Source organism: Nyctereutes procyonoides, unplaced genomic scaffold (assembly GCF_905146905.1).
Source record: "Nyctereutes procyonoides isolate TBG_1078 unplaced genomic scaffold, NYPRO_anot_genome, whole genome shotgun sequence".
Taxonomy (NCBI): Eukaryota; Metazoa; Chordata; class Mammalia; order Carnivora; family Canidae; genus Nyctereutes; species Nyctereutes procyonoides.
The window spans coordinates 6,676,703-6,693,565 of NW_026575041.1; the positions used below are offsets into that span (position 1 = coordinate 6,676,703).

The 16,863-nt window shown below is 39.6% G+C and overlaps 1 protein-coding gene across 1 annotated transcript in view; it reads right to left on the reverse strand.

The window, feature by feature from the left end:
* The window catches only part of GAB2 (GRB2 associated binding protein 2), a 195,998-nt gene that overhangs the window by 47,499 nt on the left and 131,636 nt on the right, over positions 1-16,863 (reverse strand). The window contains exon 2 of the mRNA XM_055320402.1: positions 8,407-8,707. Coding sequence (XP_055176377.1) covers positions 8,407-8,707 — 301 coding nt within the window. The remainder of the gene's footprint in view (positions 1-8,406; positions 8,708-16,863) is intronic.

The window sequence follows — 16,863 nt, forward strand, 5'->3', positions numbered from 1 at the left end:
GAGCTAGGACTAATGAGGAGTTAGAGTGCACAGCCCACAGATGGAGTTAAAGCCTTGGACTGGAGCCCCGGCAACACTCTTTCTGTACTGTTTAACCCTTAGCATCCGTACCTGTGCAAGAGGAATAATGTTGCTGCCCTCTCTTATTTTGTTTACTTCTTTACACTCAAAGGAGACTGCAGTAGTGTTTTGTTGTCTGTAAATTCCTCTAAGAACACCAGATAGTTAAATCATGTCCTGCTCATCCTGACCTAGAAATAGAAAAATTATCACCGCCACAACCACTACAGGGAAAACAGTGAACCATGCAGCTAGCATTCACATTGTGCTCCTAGCCATTTCTTACCTTCCTCCCAAAAACTGATAGGAAGCACCACCTCCACTTTATAGATGACAAAACCTCAAAGAGATAAAGTGACTAGTACCAAAGAGCAAAAAAATTGCAGGGCTGGGGCTCAAGCACAGCTAGTGTGCCTTTCAGAGTCCATGTGGAAGTGGACAGAGTAGTTTCTGAATACATAAGGGAGGGAGGGGACAAAGGGAAGGAGGAGTCCTCAGCTCAGAGGACTCAAAGGCATGAGGGCTTCCTAACAGTGCATGGCTCCTGAGTCAATGAATAATTCATCAAAGCTCTGTGCTGAGAGCTGGTTCTTTTTGTGTGCAGTGCATCTGGTCAGGGACAGCTGCCCACCACTGGGCCACAAATGTGAGGACTTGGACCCGCCTGCTCATAAACACAGCTTAGAGCTTTCTGCTCCCTTACTCTGGGGACTGAAGGCTATTTTGATTCCCAGAGGAAGATAGGGTTCTTATTTTTGCTCCTGTGCTTGGTGTGCACACCTCCCTTCCCCCAAGCCCCACAAACAAACACTAAACTCCACACATGTGATATGAAACCTTCTTATTCTTGGAATTGTTTTTTCTTCCTGAGCTCATCCCTGATTTCCTTTTGTTTAGAGTTCTCTATCAAGAGGTTGTTTTTTCCACCCTTATGTCAATATTCAGATTCAGTTTCACTCCTGGTCTGTTCTTGATCCTAGACGCTTCTGGCTAGACTATGAGAGGAATTGGAGGGTGGCAGTATCCAGAAGCTGGGGGTGGCAAGAAGGCTTTAAAAGAAAAGACTCCATCTGCCACAGAACCTCTTCCAGATGAAAGTGAAAAACAGAAGTTTTTTTCCCCCCTTTTTTCTTTTTCTGGGTCCCATCACAACTCTTACATAAAGAAAGAAAAATAGTGTGTGCTTGAAGGAGGCTTTCCGGAGGAAGAAATTTCTCCAGGTCCAAGCTGCGAGCAGGGATACTGTATTGCACACCTTCAGGAGATAGCTCTACAGAGAATACGATGCAAATACTCCTCTGGGAAATATGGAACTCCAGAGGCTTCTGGGGGTCTGGGCTCTGTCTTGGTGAATCTATGGATTGGAGAAGCAGAGTCATTGGGCAAGAAGATAATTTTATCTCTATTCAACAAAGGGAAACTGAGACTTTAATCATGTGACCTGTTCATCTAATTCCAGAGCTGTGATCTGAACTCAGGTGTCCTCACCTCCAGCTTACAGATTTACTGATAGAGTGTGATGGGTGGATTAAAGTCCCAGAAGTTACTAAATTCTTGGAATATTCCAGCCGAAGGATTTGAACAATACGGGTTGGTGAGAAGGGAAACCTGAACTGGCTGGAAGGAGTCAGAATGTGCTTCCAGTCCAACACATAGTTTGCTCCATGGGAGCAAAAATGCTTGGGCTTGGTTCTGGCAGATGTCAGAACCAAGAGGTCAGAGGCAAAGAACATATGATAATGCAAGGTCAGATCTGGGTTAGACTACACTCCTGGCTCTGTCATTTTCTAGCTATCTATTTTGAATCAAAACTGCTCCTACTGCAAAGGATTCCTATGAATTTTTAGTGAAAATTTATGCAGTAGAATAGATGCTGAATATATATAGCTCCTACTGTTTTCTGGCCACTGGGGTTTAGGTGTCAGTACAGGGTTCTTTCCACACAAGGTGGCTGCTGATGTAGGCACCTCAGAGACTGGATTGTTCTCAGTAAAGCCCAGCAAAATGAGAGCAGTGTTGTGTTAAGGAAGCCTCAGGGACAGATGACAGTTGCATAGGCCATGTGAATCTGGCCAAAGTGGGTGTAAGGACAGAAAAGCTGGAGTCCTGGAGTGCTAAGCAGTGAAGAAGAAGCACTCAGTCTCCTTATTTGAAAAAAAAAAAAAATGGAAGCACAGATGATAAAAGTGATTAAATAAGTGAAAGCAGGTAGTCAAATGTTAATTTCCTTCCTGCTTTGTCTTTGATCCTGACTCTCAGCTAAATAATTCCCACTGATTTGGGCGATTAAGCTTTTAATTCTGTATATCTTTCTAGATAGAATCCATTTTTAAGAAAGTCCTAAATTAAAACATAACCCATTATGTGGCTGAATCTTTTGACACACCAGATTCTCCTATGAGAGGGAAAAAAAGCCTACTATCTCCCTCAGAAAGATCTCACAAAGAATCCTAAACTTCTGTCGCAGACAAACATCCTTGCTCTGGTAAAGAAACCACCTGGCAACTAACAAAATAGTCCCCTTAAATAAATATGCCAAAGGTTTAAGGGAATACATTTTTTTACTAGACAAAGCTGGTGAAAAAATACGGACTTGATCATTTGTTACTTCCTTAATACTTTCCCCCCTCATTGAGCTGGTGGTGCATGGGCTAGGGTCTCCACCTGTGGTGATGCCTGTTATAGCACTTCCCTGTGATTGCCTGGTCAGCAGTCTATCCCTTCCACTAGACTATGATATCCAAGCACTGGAACCCTACTGGTCATCTTTGTAGCCTCAGTGGTTGTGGTAAGAACTGTCACAAGACAGATGTTCCATAAAGGTTTGCTGGATGAATAATTGAATAAAAAATGTGTGAATGGGTGAATGAATCTTTCTACCAAAGAAAGCAAGTCCAGATACTGTGGTTCCACACATTTGTATTTGAATTGTACTTACATCCTATACAGTAAAAGTAAGGATTCAGACAATAATTATTTTTTAAATACATGATTAAAAATATATTTGCACTGAGAGTAATTTTTGTAACATCTCAAGGATGTTTCTCTTGGTAGGAATACCTCTAATCCCAAAAGGAAATAGTAAAATTAAAAGTCCCTGGAAAAAAAAATTAAAAGCCCCTGGGTGGCTCAGTGGTTGAGCATTTGCCTTTGGCTCAGGGCGTGATCCTAGAGTCCCAGGGTTAAGTCCTGCTTCAGGTTCCCCAAGGAGCCTTCTTCTCCCTCTGCCTCTCTCTGTGTCTCTCATGAATAAATAAATAAAATCTTAAAAAAAAGCAATTTGCTCATATAGATCAATGGGACAGAATAGAAAACCCAGAAATATACCCACAATTATAGGGTCAATTAATCTTTGGTAAAGGAGAAAATAATATGCAATGGGAAAAACACAATCTCTTCAACAAATGGTACTGGGGAAAAGTACATAGTTACATGCAAAAAGAGTGAAACTAGCCCACTTTCTCACACCATACACAAAAATAAACTCACAATAAAGATGTAAATGGGAGACTTGAAGTCATAAAAATCCTAGAAGAGTACACAGGCAGTAATTTCTCTGACATTGACTGTAGCAACTTTTTTCTAGATAGGTCTCCTGAGGCAAGGGAAACAAGCAAAAATAAACTATTGGGACATTTTCAAAATAAAACGCTTCTGCAGAGCAAAGGATACATGTCACAAAAACTAAACTAAAGGCAACTTACTGAATGGGAGAAGATATTTGCAAATGACATAGCTGATAAAGGGTTAGTATTCAAAATATATAAAGAACTGATACAATGCAACACCCCAAAACCAAACAATCCAGTTAAAAAATAGAAGACATGAACAGACATTTCTCCAAATAAGACATACAGATGGGCAACAGACACATGAAAAGATGCTCAACACCACAGATCATCAGGCAAATGCAAATCAAAACCACAAGGAGATATCACTTCACACCTGTCACAATGGCTAAAATCAAAAACACAAGAAACAACAGGTGTTGGTGCGGATGTGGAGAAAAAGGAACCCTTGTGCACTGTTGGTGGGAAGGCAAACCGATGCAGCCACTGCGGAAAACAGGATAAGGGTTCCTCAAAAAGTTAAAAATAGAACTACCCTACCACACAGTAATCACACTACTGGGTATTTACCACCAAAATACAAAAACACTAATACAAAGGGCTACATGCACTCCTATATTTATTGCAGCATTATTTACAGTAGCCAAATTATAGAAGCAGCCCAAGTGTCCATCTAAAGATGAATGGATAAGGAAGATGTGGTATGTGTGTGTGTGTAGGAATATACATATATACATATATATGTATATATATATTATAAGGGAATGAGATCTTGCCATTTGCAATAACATCAACAACACGGATGGATCTAGAGGGTATAATGCTAAACGAAACAAGTCAGTCAGAGAAAGACAAATACCTTATGTTTTTACTCATATGTAGAATTAAGAAACAAATAAGCAAAGGAAAAAAGAGACAAATCAAGAAATACTCTTAACTACAGAGAACAAACTGATGGTTACCAGAGGGGAGATGAGTGAGGGATGGGTGAAACAGATGATGGGGATTAAGGAGTACACTTATAATTATGAGCACTGAATAATATATAGAATTGCTGGATCACTATATTGTATTCCTAAAACTAATATAACGATGTATGTTGGGACGCCTCAGTGGCTTACCAGTTGAGCGTCTGCCTTTGGCTCAGGGCGTGGTCCTGGAGACCTAGGATTGAGTCCCGTGTCGGGCTTCCTACATGGAGCCTGCTTCTCCCTCTGCCTATGTCTCTGCCTCTCTCTGTGTGTCTCTCATGAATAAATAAATAAATCTTAAAAAAAAAAACACTGTATGTTAACCATACTGGAATTAAAAGACTTAAAAATAGTTTGCTTTCTGATTACTTTCCTCCCAATTATACCTATTTTCTAAAAAGCTGAGATATTCTTTTTTTTTTAAAATTTTTATTTATTTATGATAGGCACACAGTGAGAGAGAGAGGCAGAGACATAGGCAGAGGGAGAAGCAGGCTCCATGCACCGGGAGCCCGACGTGGGATCCGATCCCGGGTCTCCAGGATCGTGCCCTGGGCCAAAGGCAGGCGCTAAACCACTGCGCCACCCAGGGATCCCAAAGCTGAGATATTCTTTGGACCTCTTTCTCACATTTATTTTCCTTTGACTCCTTTTTTATTCTCCCCCTCCTTGTCTGTTTCTTTTTGCATGCAATGAGCTTTTATTCCTTCATCAGGAATAAAATGAAGGGAAAACCAAAGTCCATGAAGCCTATAAATGACAAAGATTTGGGGAAAACAGGAAATTCTATACAGGAAACAAAGATTATACCAAAGATTTTAAGGGTAAAATGGGGACTAATAATCCTTCTGCAAGGAAGATGAAAATCAGAGAATTCCTGGAGAGGACACCAATCCAGGCACAATAGACTACATAATTTCAAGGGCCTAGTGCAAACTGAAAATGTATCCCCTTATTAAAAAATTAAGAACTTTGACATAAATAATATTAAAAGATATCTCATGTTTGTGGATTGGAAAAATTAGCATTGTTAAAATGTCCACACTACCCAAAACCATTTACAGATTCAGTGAAATCTCAATAAAGATTTCAATGGCATTTTTTACAATAGTAGAAAAAATAATCCTAAAATTCTTATAGAACCACAAGATTCCAAGTAGCCAAAGCAATCCTGAGAAAGAATACCAAAGTTGGAGGCATTACACTTCCTGATTTCAAACTATATCACAAAGCTATTGTAATCAAAACAATATGGTATGACAGAAAAACTGACACACAGCTCAATGGAACACAATAGAGAGCCTCACGTGTATGACAACTAATATTTGACAAGGTTGCTAAGCATATTCAATGGAGAAAAGATAATAGATAGTGTCTTCAAAATATGGTGCTAGGAAAACTGGGTATTCATATGCAAAAAAAGAAAAGAAACTGGACTCCTATCTTATACCAATCAGAAAAACTAACTCAAAATGGGTTAAAGATTTATTTTATTTTTAAAGATTGCATTTATTTATTCATGAGAGACACAGAGAGAGCCTGAGACATAGGCCGAGGGAGAAGCAGGCTCTCTGCAGGGAGCCTGATGTGGGACTCCATACTGGGACCCCAGGATCACACCCTGAGCCAAAGGCAGCTGCTCAACCACTGAGCCACTCAGGCATCCCTGGGTTAAAGATTTAAACGTAAGACCTGAAACCATAAAACTCCTAAAAGAAAACAAAAAATATTCCTTGACAATGGTCTTGGCAATGAGTTTTTTTGGATATGACATCAAAAGCACAAACAAGACAAAAACAAATAAATGGAACTACATTAACCTCAAAAAGCTTCTGCGCAGCAAAAGTAACAACAAGATGAAAAGCAACCAAAGAAATGGAAGGAAATATGTATTTTCAAGCCACATATCTGATAAGGGGTTAATATCCAAAATACATAAGGAATTTCCACAACCCAAGAACGAAAACGAAAACAAGAACAAATAACCCAGTTAAAAAATGTCCATAGGATCTGAATAGACATCTTTTCAGGGAAGACATTCATATGGACAAGTTACCTGAAAAGGTGCACATCATCATTAATCACCAGGGAAGTGTAAATCAAATCAAAACTGCAATGAGCGATCACCTCGCACCTGTTAACTGTCTATTATCAAAAAGATATGGAGTGCTAGCAGGGATGCAGAGAAAGGAAAACCCTTGTACGCTACTGGTGGGAATATACACTGGTATAGGTAGTATGGAAAACAGTATAGTGGTTCCTCAAAAAATTAAAAATAGAACTACCATATGATCCAGCAAGTCTACTTCTGGGTATATAATCTGCAGGAACTGAAATCATTATCTTGAAGAGATATCCACACCCTCATGTTCATTAAAACATTACTTACAATAGCCAAGACATGCAAACAACCTGTGTCCACTAACGGATGAATGGATAAAGAAAATTTTATACATGTAATATTATTCAGTAATAAAAAAATAAGCAAGGGTGCCTTGGACCTTCGCTACTCAGAATGAAGTTGTGAAAAGACACTCACGCCTAGGTCCACCCATGAGATTCCTAGAGAGCTGACTTGGCATGGATCTTTGGCATCAACATTTAAAAAATGCTTCTCTTTAGTTCTGTCATGCAACCAGGTTTAAGAACTACTGATTTAGGGGATCCCTGGGTGGCGCAGCTGTTTGGCGCCTGCCTTTGGCCCAGGGCGCGATCCTGGAGACCTGGGATCGAATCCCACGTCGGGCTCCCGGTGCATGGAGCCTGCTTCTCCCTCTGCCTGTGTCTCTGCCTCTCTCTCTCTCTCTGTGTGACTATCATAAATAAATAAAAAAATTAAAAAAAAAGAACTACTGATTTAGGCTCTCCACCTGCCTCAGAAGAAACCTGTTTCTCAATCATGCCCTAGTTGGAGATGAGCCCAAACAAATATCAGAGAGCATTTCTGCAACTTAAAGGTTAGTTTAAAAAAGTTGGCTACTCAGAGTGCGTGGGTGGCTCGGTTGAGTATCCAACTCTTGGTTTTGGCTCACGATGTGAGCTTGGGGTCATGGGATTGAGCCCCACGATGAGCCCTGAGTGGAACCCCATGTCCAGTCCTGCATGTGGCAGGGGATCTGCTTGGGGCTCTCTCTACTTCTTCCTCTGCCCCCACCCCTGCTTATGCTCACACACGTGCGCTCTCTCTCTCTCAAATAAATAAATAAATAAATAAAAGTTGGACTACTGTGTTGTGAAAGTTAACAAAACCGAAACATAAATCCGTATTTCCCCCTTCCGCCTGTCTCCTTCCAAGTGAATACAGAAGAACACTGGATTAGATATCAAGAACAATCACAGAGGACCTCAAACCAAAGAAAAAAAAAGTGGCAAGTAACTGGGCAGGATGGTCTGAAATCCACCAGACAGAGGTGGACCAGGAAGGAATCGAGGTGTGAGCCGCCTATGGGTTGAGCGATAGGTGAGAGCACAGAGTGCTAGAAAGCTGAGGAGAGGGGTGGAAGGTGCAGGGCTGACAAAGTGGGGGGTGTCAAGGTACCTGAAGAACTACCACCAAGTACCTTTACCTTCATTATAACTTCAACGCATCTCAGACTCCCATTTAAATGTAATTAGGGAAAAAATAAATAAATGTAATTAGGGCCAGGGATCCCTCTGGACCTAGAGTGGCCAAAGAGGAGAGCCTTTAGCTACAGTCTGCTATCCTTGCTCAAGGATCTGAAGGCCTTCATCTTAGCCCCAAGTGCTTAGCCCCCTCCAGGAAGCACCCTGCCTCTTGGGAGAAAGGTTCATGTTTGTTCTCCTACCTGTGCTCTCCTCAGCCTGATTGAAGCCACAGATCTGGCAGATGCTCTGGACCCACTTATTCATGTCCTCCTCTGTCTCAGCCACCAGATAAAAGGTGCGCTCACTGGTCTTGATGTCAAATACAAAACTATCCTGCAGCTCCTTCTTGTTGAAGGTTAGGCCTGCATCCACCTGCTCACAGAAGTTCAGGTTGATGATTCTCAAGGGCTTCTTGGAGTGATCATTCTTGTAGTATTCCAGAACATCTGGGTCACCACTCATCCGGCCACTCCGCAGGATAAACCAGCGTTTCTTCCAGGCCTGGATGAGGAGGAGGAAGAAAAGAGGGAAAAGGTCATTAGTTTTTCAAAGCTTCTCACAGGTGCTCAGAAATCACCAGGTTAAGGATGGAGACTGCTGTACCTGCAGGCCTAACATGGCCCCTCTCTTTAATACTTCTCCGGAGTTTAAAAAATGGAGGATGATTTTAGAATGCATGTTAGTGCAATATTTCACATTTCCTTCTCTTTAGTTCTGTCATGCAACCAGGTTTAAGAACTACTGATTTAGGCTCTCCACCTGCCTCAGAAGAAACCTGTTTCTCAATCATGCCCTAGTTGGGGATGAGCCCAAACAAATATCAGAGAGCATTTCTGCAAATTAAAGGTTAGTTAAAAAAGTTGGCTACTGGGATCCCTGGGTGGCGCAGCGGTTTGGCACCTGCCTTTGGCCCAGGGTGCGATCCTGGAGACCCGGGATCGAATCCCACGTTGGGCTTCCGGTGCATGGAGCCTGCTTCTCCCTCTGCCTGTGTCTCTGCCTCTCTCTGCCTCTCTCTCTCTCTCTCTCTCTCTCTCTCTCTGTGACTATCATAAATAAAAAAAAAGAAAAAAAAAGTTGGCTACTCAGAGTGTGTGGGTGGCTCAGTTGGTTGAGTATCCAACTCTTGGTTTTGGCTCACGTTGTGATCTTGGGGATCATCACATTGGAAACAAGGCCTTATCACTGTGAAATGAGATGTGGCATTCCCATTTTTCAGATCAAGAAGTTAGATAGAGACTAAAACATTTCAGAGCAGTTATTCCTTAGGCTAGAATACAGACCCAAACTCCCAGTACTTTAGTTAAGTGGAACTTGCAAAACCACAGCATTTCAGTATATGGACAGGGATCCCACCGAGGCACAGTGAGTTGAAGCAATGTCACACCACAGCAAATAGCAGAAAAACAAGTCCTCCAATTTTTAATATATTGTGTTTACCAGATATGATGCCTTGGAAGAATCACGTAGAAAGCCTTCTATAACTTCTCTGAAGCACCTAAATTTAGGACTTTTTTCACTATCTCTCTCTCTGCGATAGCCCAAGTACTTATAATAGGGCCTTCCACATATTAAGCACTCAATATGTATCACTGAGTAGATAAACTCCTTGTATCACTCCACATGAGGGAATTTAACACTTAATTACATATTCTCTAATGTTGTCTTCTGCATTCCATCTCTGCAACAAGACTGCCTAATCTGTGAGCAGACGCCATTACAAAGTAGCAAAAAGATGTTACGTGGAAAAGGGAGCTTTGGGGTGAGTCTATGTTTAACCACTGACTTAGTGTACGATCTGCAGATTAAGTCATTTACTTTGGGGCTTGCTTCATGTGTAGAATGAGAATCAACATCACCACTATCTGCCCTACCTGCCTGCCAGGGTTTTTCATCAAATACAAATGCCAATACAAATGCCAAGGACTGGATTACTGGATTGCAAATGGGCCCCCAGATACAAAAATCCTACTACCATCACCTATCCTATGATTTTCTCTTGCTTTTTTGGCAACAATCTCTGAACTTCTCTCTCTCTCTCTCTTTAATAAACCCCCAACATGTCTACTCTTTTGTTTCGTGAGAAAATAGAAGCAATTATGAGAATTTACACATGCTCCAGCACCAAATTTACTGACCTGCCTGCGTCTAAAGCAAGGTAGTAGCCTGTTACTTGGGAGCATGCACAGTCCATCTGATCTAAAGCCAACATCCTTCCATTTGTGAACCCCCTCTCACCTATAAGAAGACTCCACTGTATCATCCTCCCATTCCCTGAAATCACCGCGTCTCTCCTTTCTCCTAAATCATTCCCATCAGGACTTGCTAGGAAACATCCCCTATGCTGGGAAAACAAATTTAAAGCTTGACTTGAAGCCACATTCCCCTCCAGCTCTGGCTCTATTTTCTGAGCCACCTTACAGTAAAACTTCGAAGAGTTCTCTATACTACTGAATCTTTATTTCCTCTCTTCCCATTCTTTTTTGGAAAGCAATCTAGTCAGGCTGCCCACTGCTACCACTGACATAACTCAACAAAGGTCTCAAAGACTTCAAGGCTGCTAAAGCAAATCTTGAGTTTAACTTGATCTCTCAGCAACACCTGATAACGGTTTATTCTGTTCTCTTTGAAGCACCTTCTTCCCTTGGCTTCAGAACTCACCCTCAATTCCCCTACTCCCCTGGCTTCTCTTTTTCAGACTCCAGTGCTGCTTCCTTCTCATCTCCCTGACCTCTAAATATTGGAATGCTCCCATGCTCAATTCTCAGACTCTCTTTTCTCTCTACACCCATTCCCTAGGTTATTTGATTCAGTTTCACAGCTTTAAAAACCATCTACTTCCTGTAATTCCCAAATTTATTCCTCCCGCCCAGATCCATCTATTGAATTCAGAAAGTCTTACAATCCAACTCTTCACTAATAGGCATCTTAAACCCAATGTGCTCAAAACTCTTGATACCCTTCAAGCCTGTTCTTCCTGCAGTTTTTCCTGTCTTAGTTCACAGCAACTCCAGCCTTCCAGGTGCTCAGACCAAAAATCTTGATGCCATCATTGACTCCTTTTCACATTCTACATCTAATCCAGCAGCAGCAAATCCTGTCTGTTCAAACCGTTCAAAATATATCTACACTCTGGTCCCTTTGCATCTCCACGGTTATTCACTTGGTCTAAACCACCATTTTGTAGTCTTCCTGCTTCCACCTTATCCTGCAATCAAGACTCAGATCATGTTACTTCTCTGTACAAAATCCTCAAAGGCTTTCCATCTTAGAGTAAAAACCAAAGTCTGCAAAATGGCCAGTGGGTCTGCCAGGACAGTCATCTCTCTCCCATCCTACATCTCAATGCCATCTCCTGCCATACTGGTGCATACTTCTGCCTCTAGGTGTTTGCTCTAGGTGTTCCCTCTGTGTGGAATACTCCTCCCCCAGACATCTTCCCTTTAAGTCTCTATTCAAATGTCCCATCATTGGGAGGGGAGGGGGAACCCAACTCTAAGACTCTCTTTCCTCCTTACTCTGCAATACTGGTCTTACTACTACTTATCTAAAATATCACATTTTTGTTGATTTTCTGTATATACCTCCCGAAATGTAAGCACCAGGGCAGGGATTGGTTCTTTTTATTCCATGCTGCATCTTCAATGTTTAGAATAGTGCCTGACATGTAGCTGGTTATTAAAAAATATGTGCTGGATTAATTAATTGACTACTCATTTTCTTACATGAACTCCTTACAGCATCTAGTAGGTTACAGGGATATAAATAGTGCCTAATAAGCCTCAGAATTAAACAAAGATATAGACAGGTAGTATAGAGCTGAGGAAAATTAAAAAAATAAGCAGTATTTATTTATAGTCACCTAAAATCTTGCCCAGGCCACTGCTTATAGAACTCTATGTGTGCTTGTGTGCATGTGAATGCAGCAGAAGCATGCATATACAAGTGTGTGGGTAGCAAGGGCATTTAAAAAAAATGTATTGCTAATAGTTTAACTTGTGTTTCAGTTCACGTGTTCCCTTTCAGTGCCTGTCTCTGTAGAAAGAGCTGTCTCCAAATCACTCGTGTGCAGGTGCAAGCATAAACATACACAGACACACCCTCATAAACAAGTCAAAGGTGTTTGCTACAGATAACATCGGAGCCTGTTAGGTTTTGCTTCCAAGGAAGTGGTGCAGGCTGATAAATGACTGCTTATAAAATAGTGATAAATTTATGACAGAGCAGGCAAGACTGTCTAATCTAGTCTGAAATTCACATCCCTCCTCTGCCACACCATTTTCTCTCCAAGTCTATGCAAATTAAAAAAAAAATCAAACAATTGAGAACCACATATAATCAACTCCAAAAAGTCTAGCTCCAATGACTTCCCTGATCCTCTAAGCCAAAATGGACCTCTACTTCCTCTGAACCTTCATACACCTTTTACAACCTGTCATTTTTTTACAACATATTACAGATATTTTGGTATTTGTTGTTTCTTTCCAAGTAGATTATGAACATCTATTCTTCTATGAATCTTTATGGTAGGCATTTGCGAAACGTTACTAAGCAAGGGTCTTTATTGCTGAAACATTCTTATCTCTCTGGCCTCATTTATGCTTCCTTCCCTCCTTTCCATTTATCCAACCAAAAAATATTTTAGTGCTTACAGGCATTATTCTAGATGCTGAGGATACAGCTTAAATTCCTGGTCTCGGGATCCCTGGGTGGCGCAGCGGTTTGGCGCCTGCCTTTGGCCCAGGGCGCGATCCTGGAGACCCGGGATCGAATCCCACGTCGGGCTCCCGGTGCATGGAGCTTGCTTCTCCCTCTGCCTGTGTCTCTGCCTCTCTCTCTCTCTCTCTCTGTGACTATCATAAATAAATAAAAAAATTAAAAAAAAATTCCTGGTCTCACAGAACTTACTATGGGTGTGTAACAAATTATATACTATTCTCCAAATATGCCAAATAATTGCATGACTTCATGCTTTTGCACAAACTACTGCATCTTCCTAGAATGACTTTTACCTCACTTTGTCTATTTAGAAAATTCCTATGTCCCCTCAGTGGCAGCTTACGTGTCACTTTTCCTGGAAGGTCTTCACTAACTTCCCCAGCTAGATAGAGCTGGTGCTCCTATCTTATATTCCGTTAATAACTTGTGCTTTCTTTGGCATTTCTTCCCTCAACTTTGGCATTTCAATTGTTTATGTATCTTCTTCCCCTTTAAGCTCTGAACATCTTGAGGCTAGGGTCCCATGTTATCAAAACTTACTTGGCAAAATACTTACCCTATATGAGAATTCAGTAAAGATCTGTTGACTTTCTTCATTCTATAAATATATTAATTTATTCAAACTAATAAATGCAATTTTAATATATAAACTTTCATGGTAGGAAGCAGGAAAGGAGGACAGCAAGAGAATTACAGCAAAGAGATTAAGAAACATAAAGCTATACTGTGGATTCTTTATGATGTGAGTTCTTTAGCATCTTATTCCCTTCATTATCATAAGAATAGTGGCCATGTAATAAATATTTATAATGAAATCTGGGACTTTCAGCTTTAAAGTGTCCCATGATACAGAAATGAAAAATTACTGTTGGATTACTGACACATAATGCAAGAAGAACATGAGAACATCAGTCTTGAATATGTTAATGTTAAGAAGAAAGCTCTTTCAGGACTGCTCTTTTATCTATATAAAATCTCATAAAAATTAAGCCAAATGGATCATGGACTTAAATAGAAAATATAGAGAGAATTCAGCAAGATATAAAAAGAATTATAGAACAATGGGTACCTGGGTGGTTCAGTCAGTTAAGCTTCTGCCTTTGGCTCAGGTCATGATCTCAGGGTTCTGGGATCGAGTCCTGCATTGGGCTCCCTGCTCATCAGGGAGTCTGTTTCTCCCTTTTTCTCTGCCCTTACCCCTTGCTTGTGCTCTCTCTCTCTCAAATGAATAAATAAAATCTTGAAAAATAAAATAGAATTCATGGTAGTGAGAGGTGACCCTATCCTTTCTTAAAAAAAAAAAAAAGTATATAACATAAGTAAGTAGGGTTTATCCCAACGATGTAAAACTAATTCAATATTCAAAAATTAATCTGTGAAACCTACCACATTAATAGGCTAAGGAAAAAACACATAGTTGGGACCTGGGAGGCTCAATGGCTGAGCATCTGCCTTTGGCTCATGTTGTGATCCTGGGGTCCTGGGATTGAGTCCCACATCAGGCTCCCTGCACAGAGCCTGCTTCTTCTTCTGCCTATGTCTCTGCCTCTCTGTCTCTCATGAATAAATAAATAAAATTTTTAAAAAAGAAAGAAAAAACACATGGTCTTATCGGTTGATGCAGAAAAAAGCACCACTCTTACTCAACACAGAGCTGAAAGTCCTAGTCAGGGCAATAATGAAATAGACATAAAAGGCATACAGACTAAAAAGTAAGAAAAACATTGTCCCTATTTGCAGATAACATAATTTTCCACATAGAAAATCTCAAGGAATTTAGAAAAAATATATTCAAAAAACTCCTGGTACTGAGTGAGCCCATTAGAGTCACAGGATACAAGATGAACATATAAAAATCAGGTTGCTTTTGCAGACTAGCAGTGAACATGTGAGAAGAGAGAATAAAAATAAAATGCCATTCATAGTCTATTTTTTAAAATGAAATCGGTATAAATCTAACAAAATATGTATATGACATATATGCTGGTGGCTACACAATGCTGATGAAAGAAGAAAAAAAACAAATGGAGAAGTATACCATGTTTATGGATTAGAAGACTCAACATAGTACATATTCCCAAACTGATACTCAGATTTGACACAATTTCTATCAAAGTCTCAGCAAGAGTTTTTTTTATAGATGTAGACAAAATTACTCTAAAATGTATATGGGAAGGCAAAGAAAATGCAATAGCTAAAACAATTTTGAAAAGGAAGATAAAAGAGAAGTTAATTCATTAGATTCCAATAATTATCATATACCTATAGTTCTCAAAATGAATGTGGTGTTGGCAGAAGGACACACACACATAGAACAAAAGAATAGAACAGAGAACCCAGAAACAGATCCACACAAATATGCCCAACTGATTTCTGATGAAGGTGAAAAAGCAATTTCCTCAGTGGAGGAAGGATGGTCTTTTCAATAAATAATGTTGAAGCAATTGGACATCCATAAAGAAATAAATGAACCTCAATTTAAATCTCATCTCTTACACAAGAACTAACTCAAAATGAATCATGAATTAAATGTAAAACTATAAAACATTTAGGAAAAAAAAATGGAGGAAATCTATCAGATATAGGGCTAAGCAAGAGTTCTTAGACTTGACACCAAAAGCATAATCCATCAAAGGACATACTTATAAATTAGATTTCAATGAAATGCAAAAATTTTGCTCTGCAAAAGTATTTGTTAAGATAACAAAAAGACACAGAATGAAAATGAAGGGATGAAGAAAGATAATCCATGCAAATGGAAGTGAAAAAAAAAAAAAGAGCCAGGATGGCAGTAATTGTATCAGACAAAATAGATTTTAAAATAGACAGTAACAAGGGACAACAAAGAAGAGTATTACATAAAGTAATTAATCCAAAAAGAAGATAAAACAATTGTAAATATTTATGCACCCAACATAGGAGCACCTAAACACAGAAAGCAACCACTAACAGACATAAAGGGAGAAATTGATAATAATAAAATAATGGTAAGGGACTTTAACATCCCACTTACATCAATAAATAGATTATGCAGAGAGAAAATCAATATGGAAACAGTGCCTTTGAATGCACAAGAGACCTGATGGACTCAACAGATATGTACACAATATACTATCAAAAAACAGAAGAAGACACATTCTTTTCAAGTGCACATTGAACTTTCTTAAAGAAAAATTGTATGATAGGCCACAAAAAAAGTCTCAATAAATTTAAAAAGACTGAAATCATATCAAGTATCTTTTCTGACCACAACAGTAGGAAACTAGACACTAACTACTATAAAAAACAAAATAGAGGTGCCTGTATGGCTCAGTTGATTAAGTGTCCAACTCTTGATCTCACCTCAGGTCTTAATCTCAGGGTGTTGAGTTCCAGTCCCACACTGGGCTCCATGCTGGGCATGGAACCTATTTATAAAAAGCAAAACACTAGAGAAACCACAAACACATGGAAACTAAACAACATACTACTAAATAACCAATGGGTTTACAAAGAAATAAAAAACGAAGTAAAAAAAAAACACATGGAGACAAATAAAAATGAAAATACAATGGCCCAAGATCTTTGGGACACAGTGAAAGCAGTTCTAAGAGGAAAGTTTATAGCATTACAGATCTACTTCAAGAAATAAGAAAAATCTCAAATAAATGATCTCACTTTACATTTAAAGGACCTAGAAAAAGAAGAACAAATAAAGCTCAAGATTAGTAAATGGAAGAAAATAATAAATACCATAGCAGAGATTAAGTGAAGTGGAGATGAAAAAATAGTAGGAAATATGAATGAAACTATGAGTTGGTTCTTTGAAAAGATAAACGAAACTGATAAACTTTTAGTCAGACTCACCAAAAAAGAGAGAGAGAGAGAGAGAGAGAGAGGACTCAAAACTAGAAATGAAGGAGGAGAAATAATAATCAGTGCCACACAAATACAAAAGA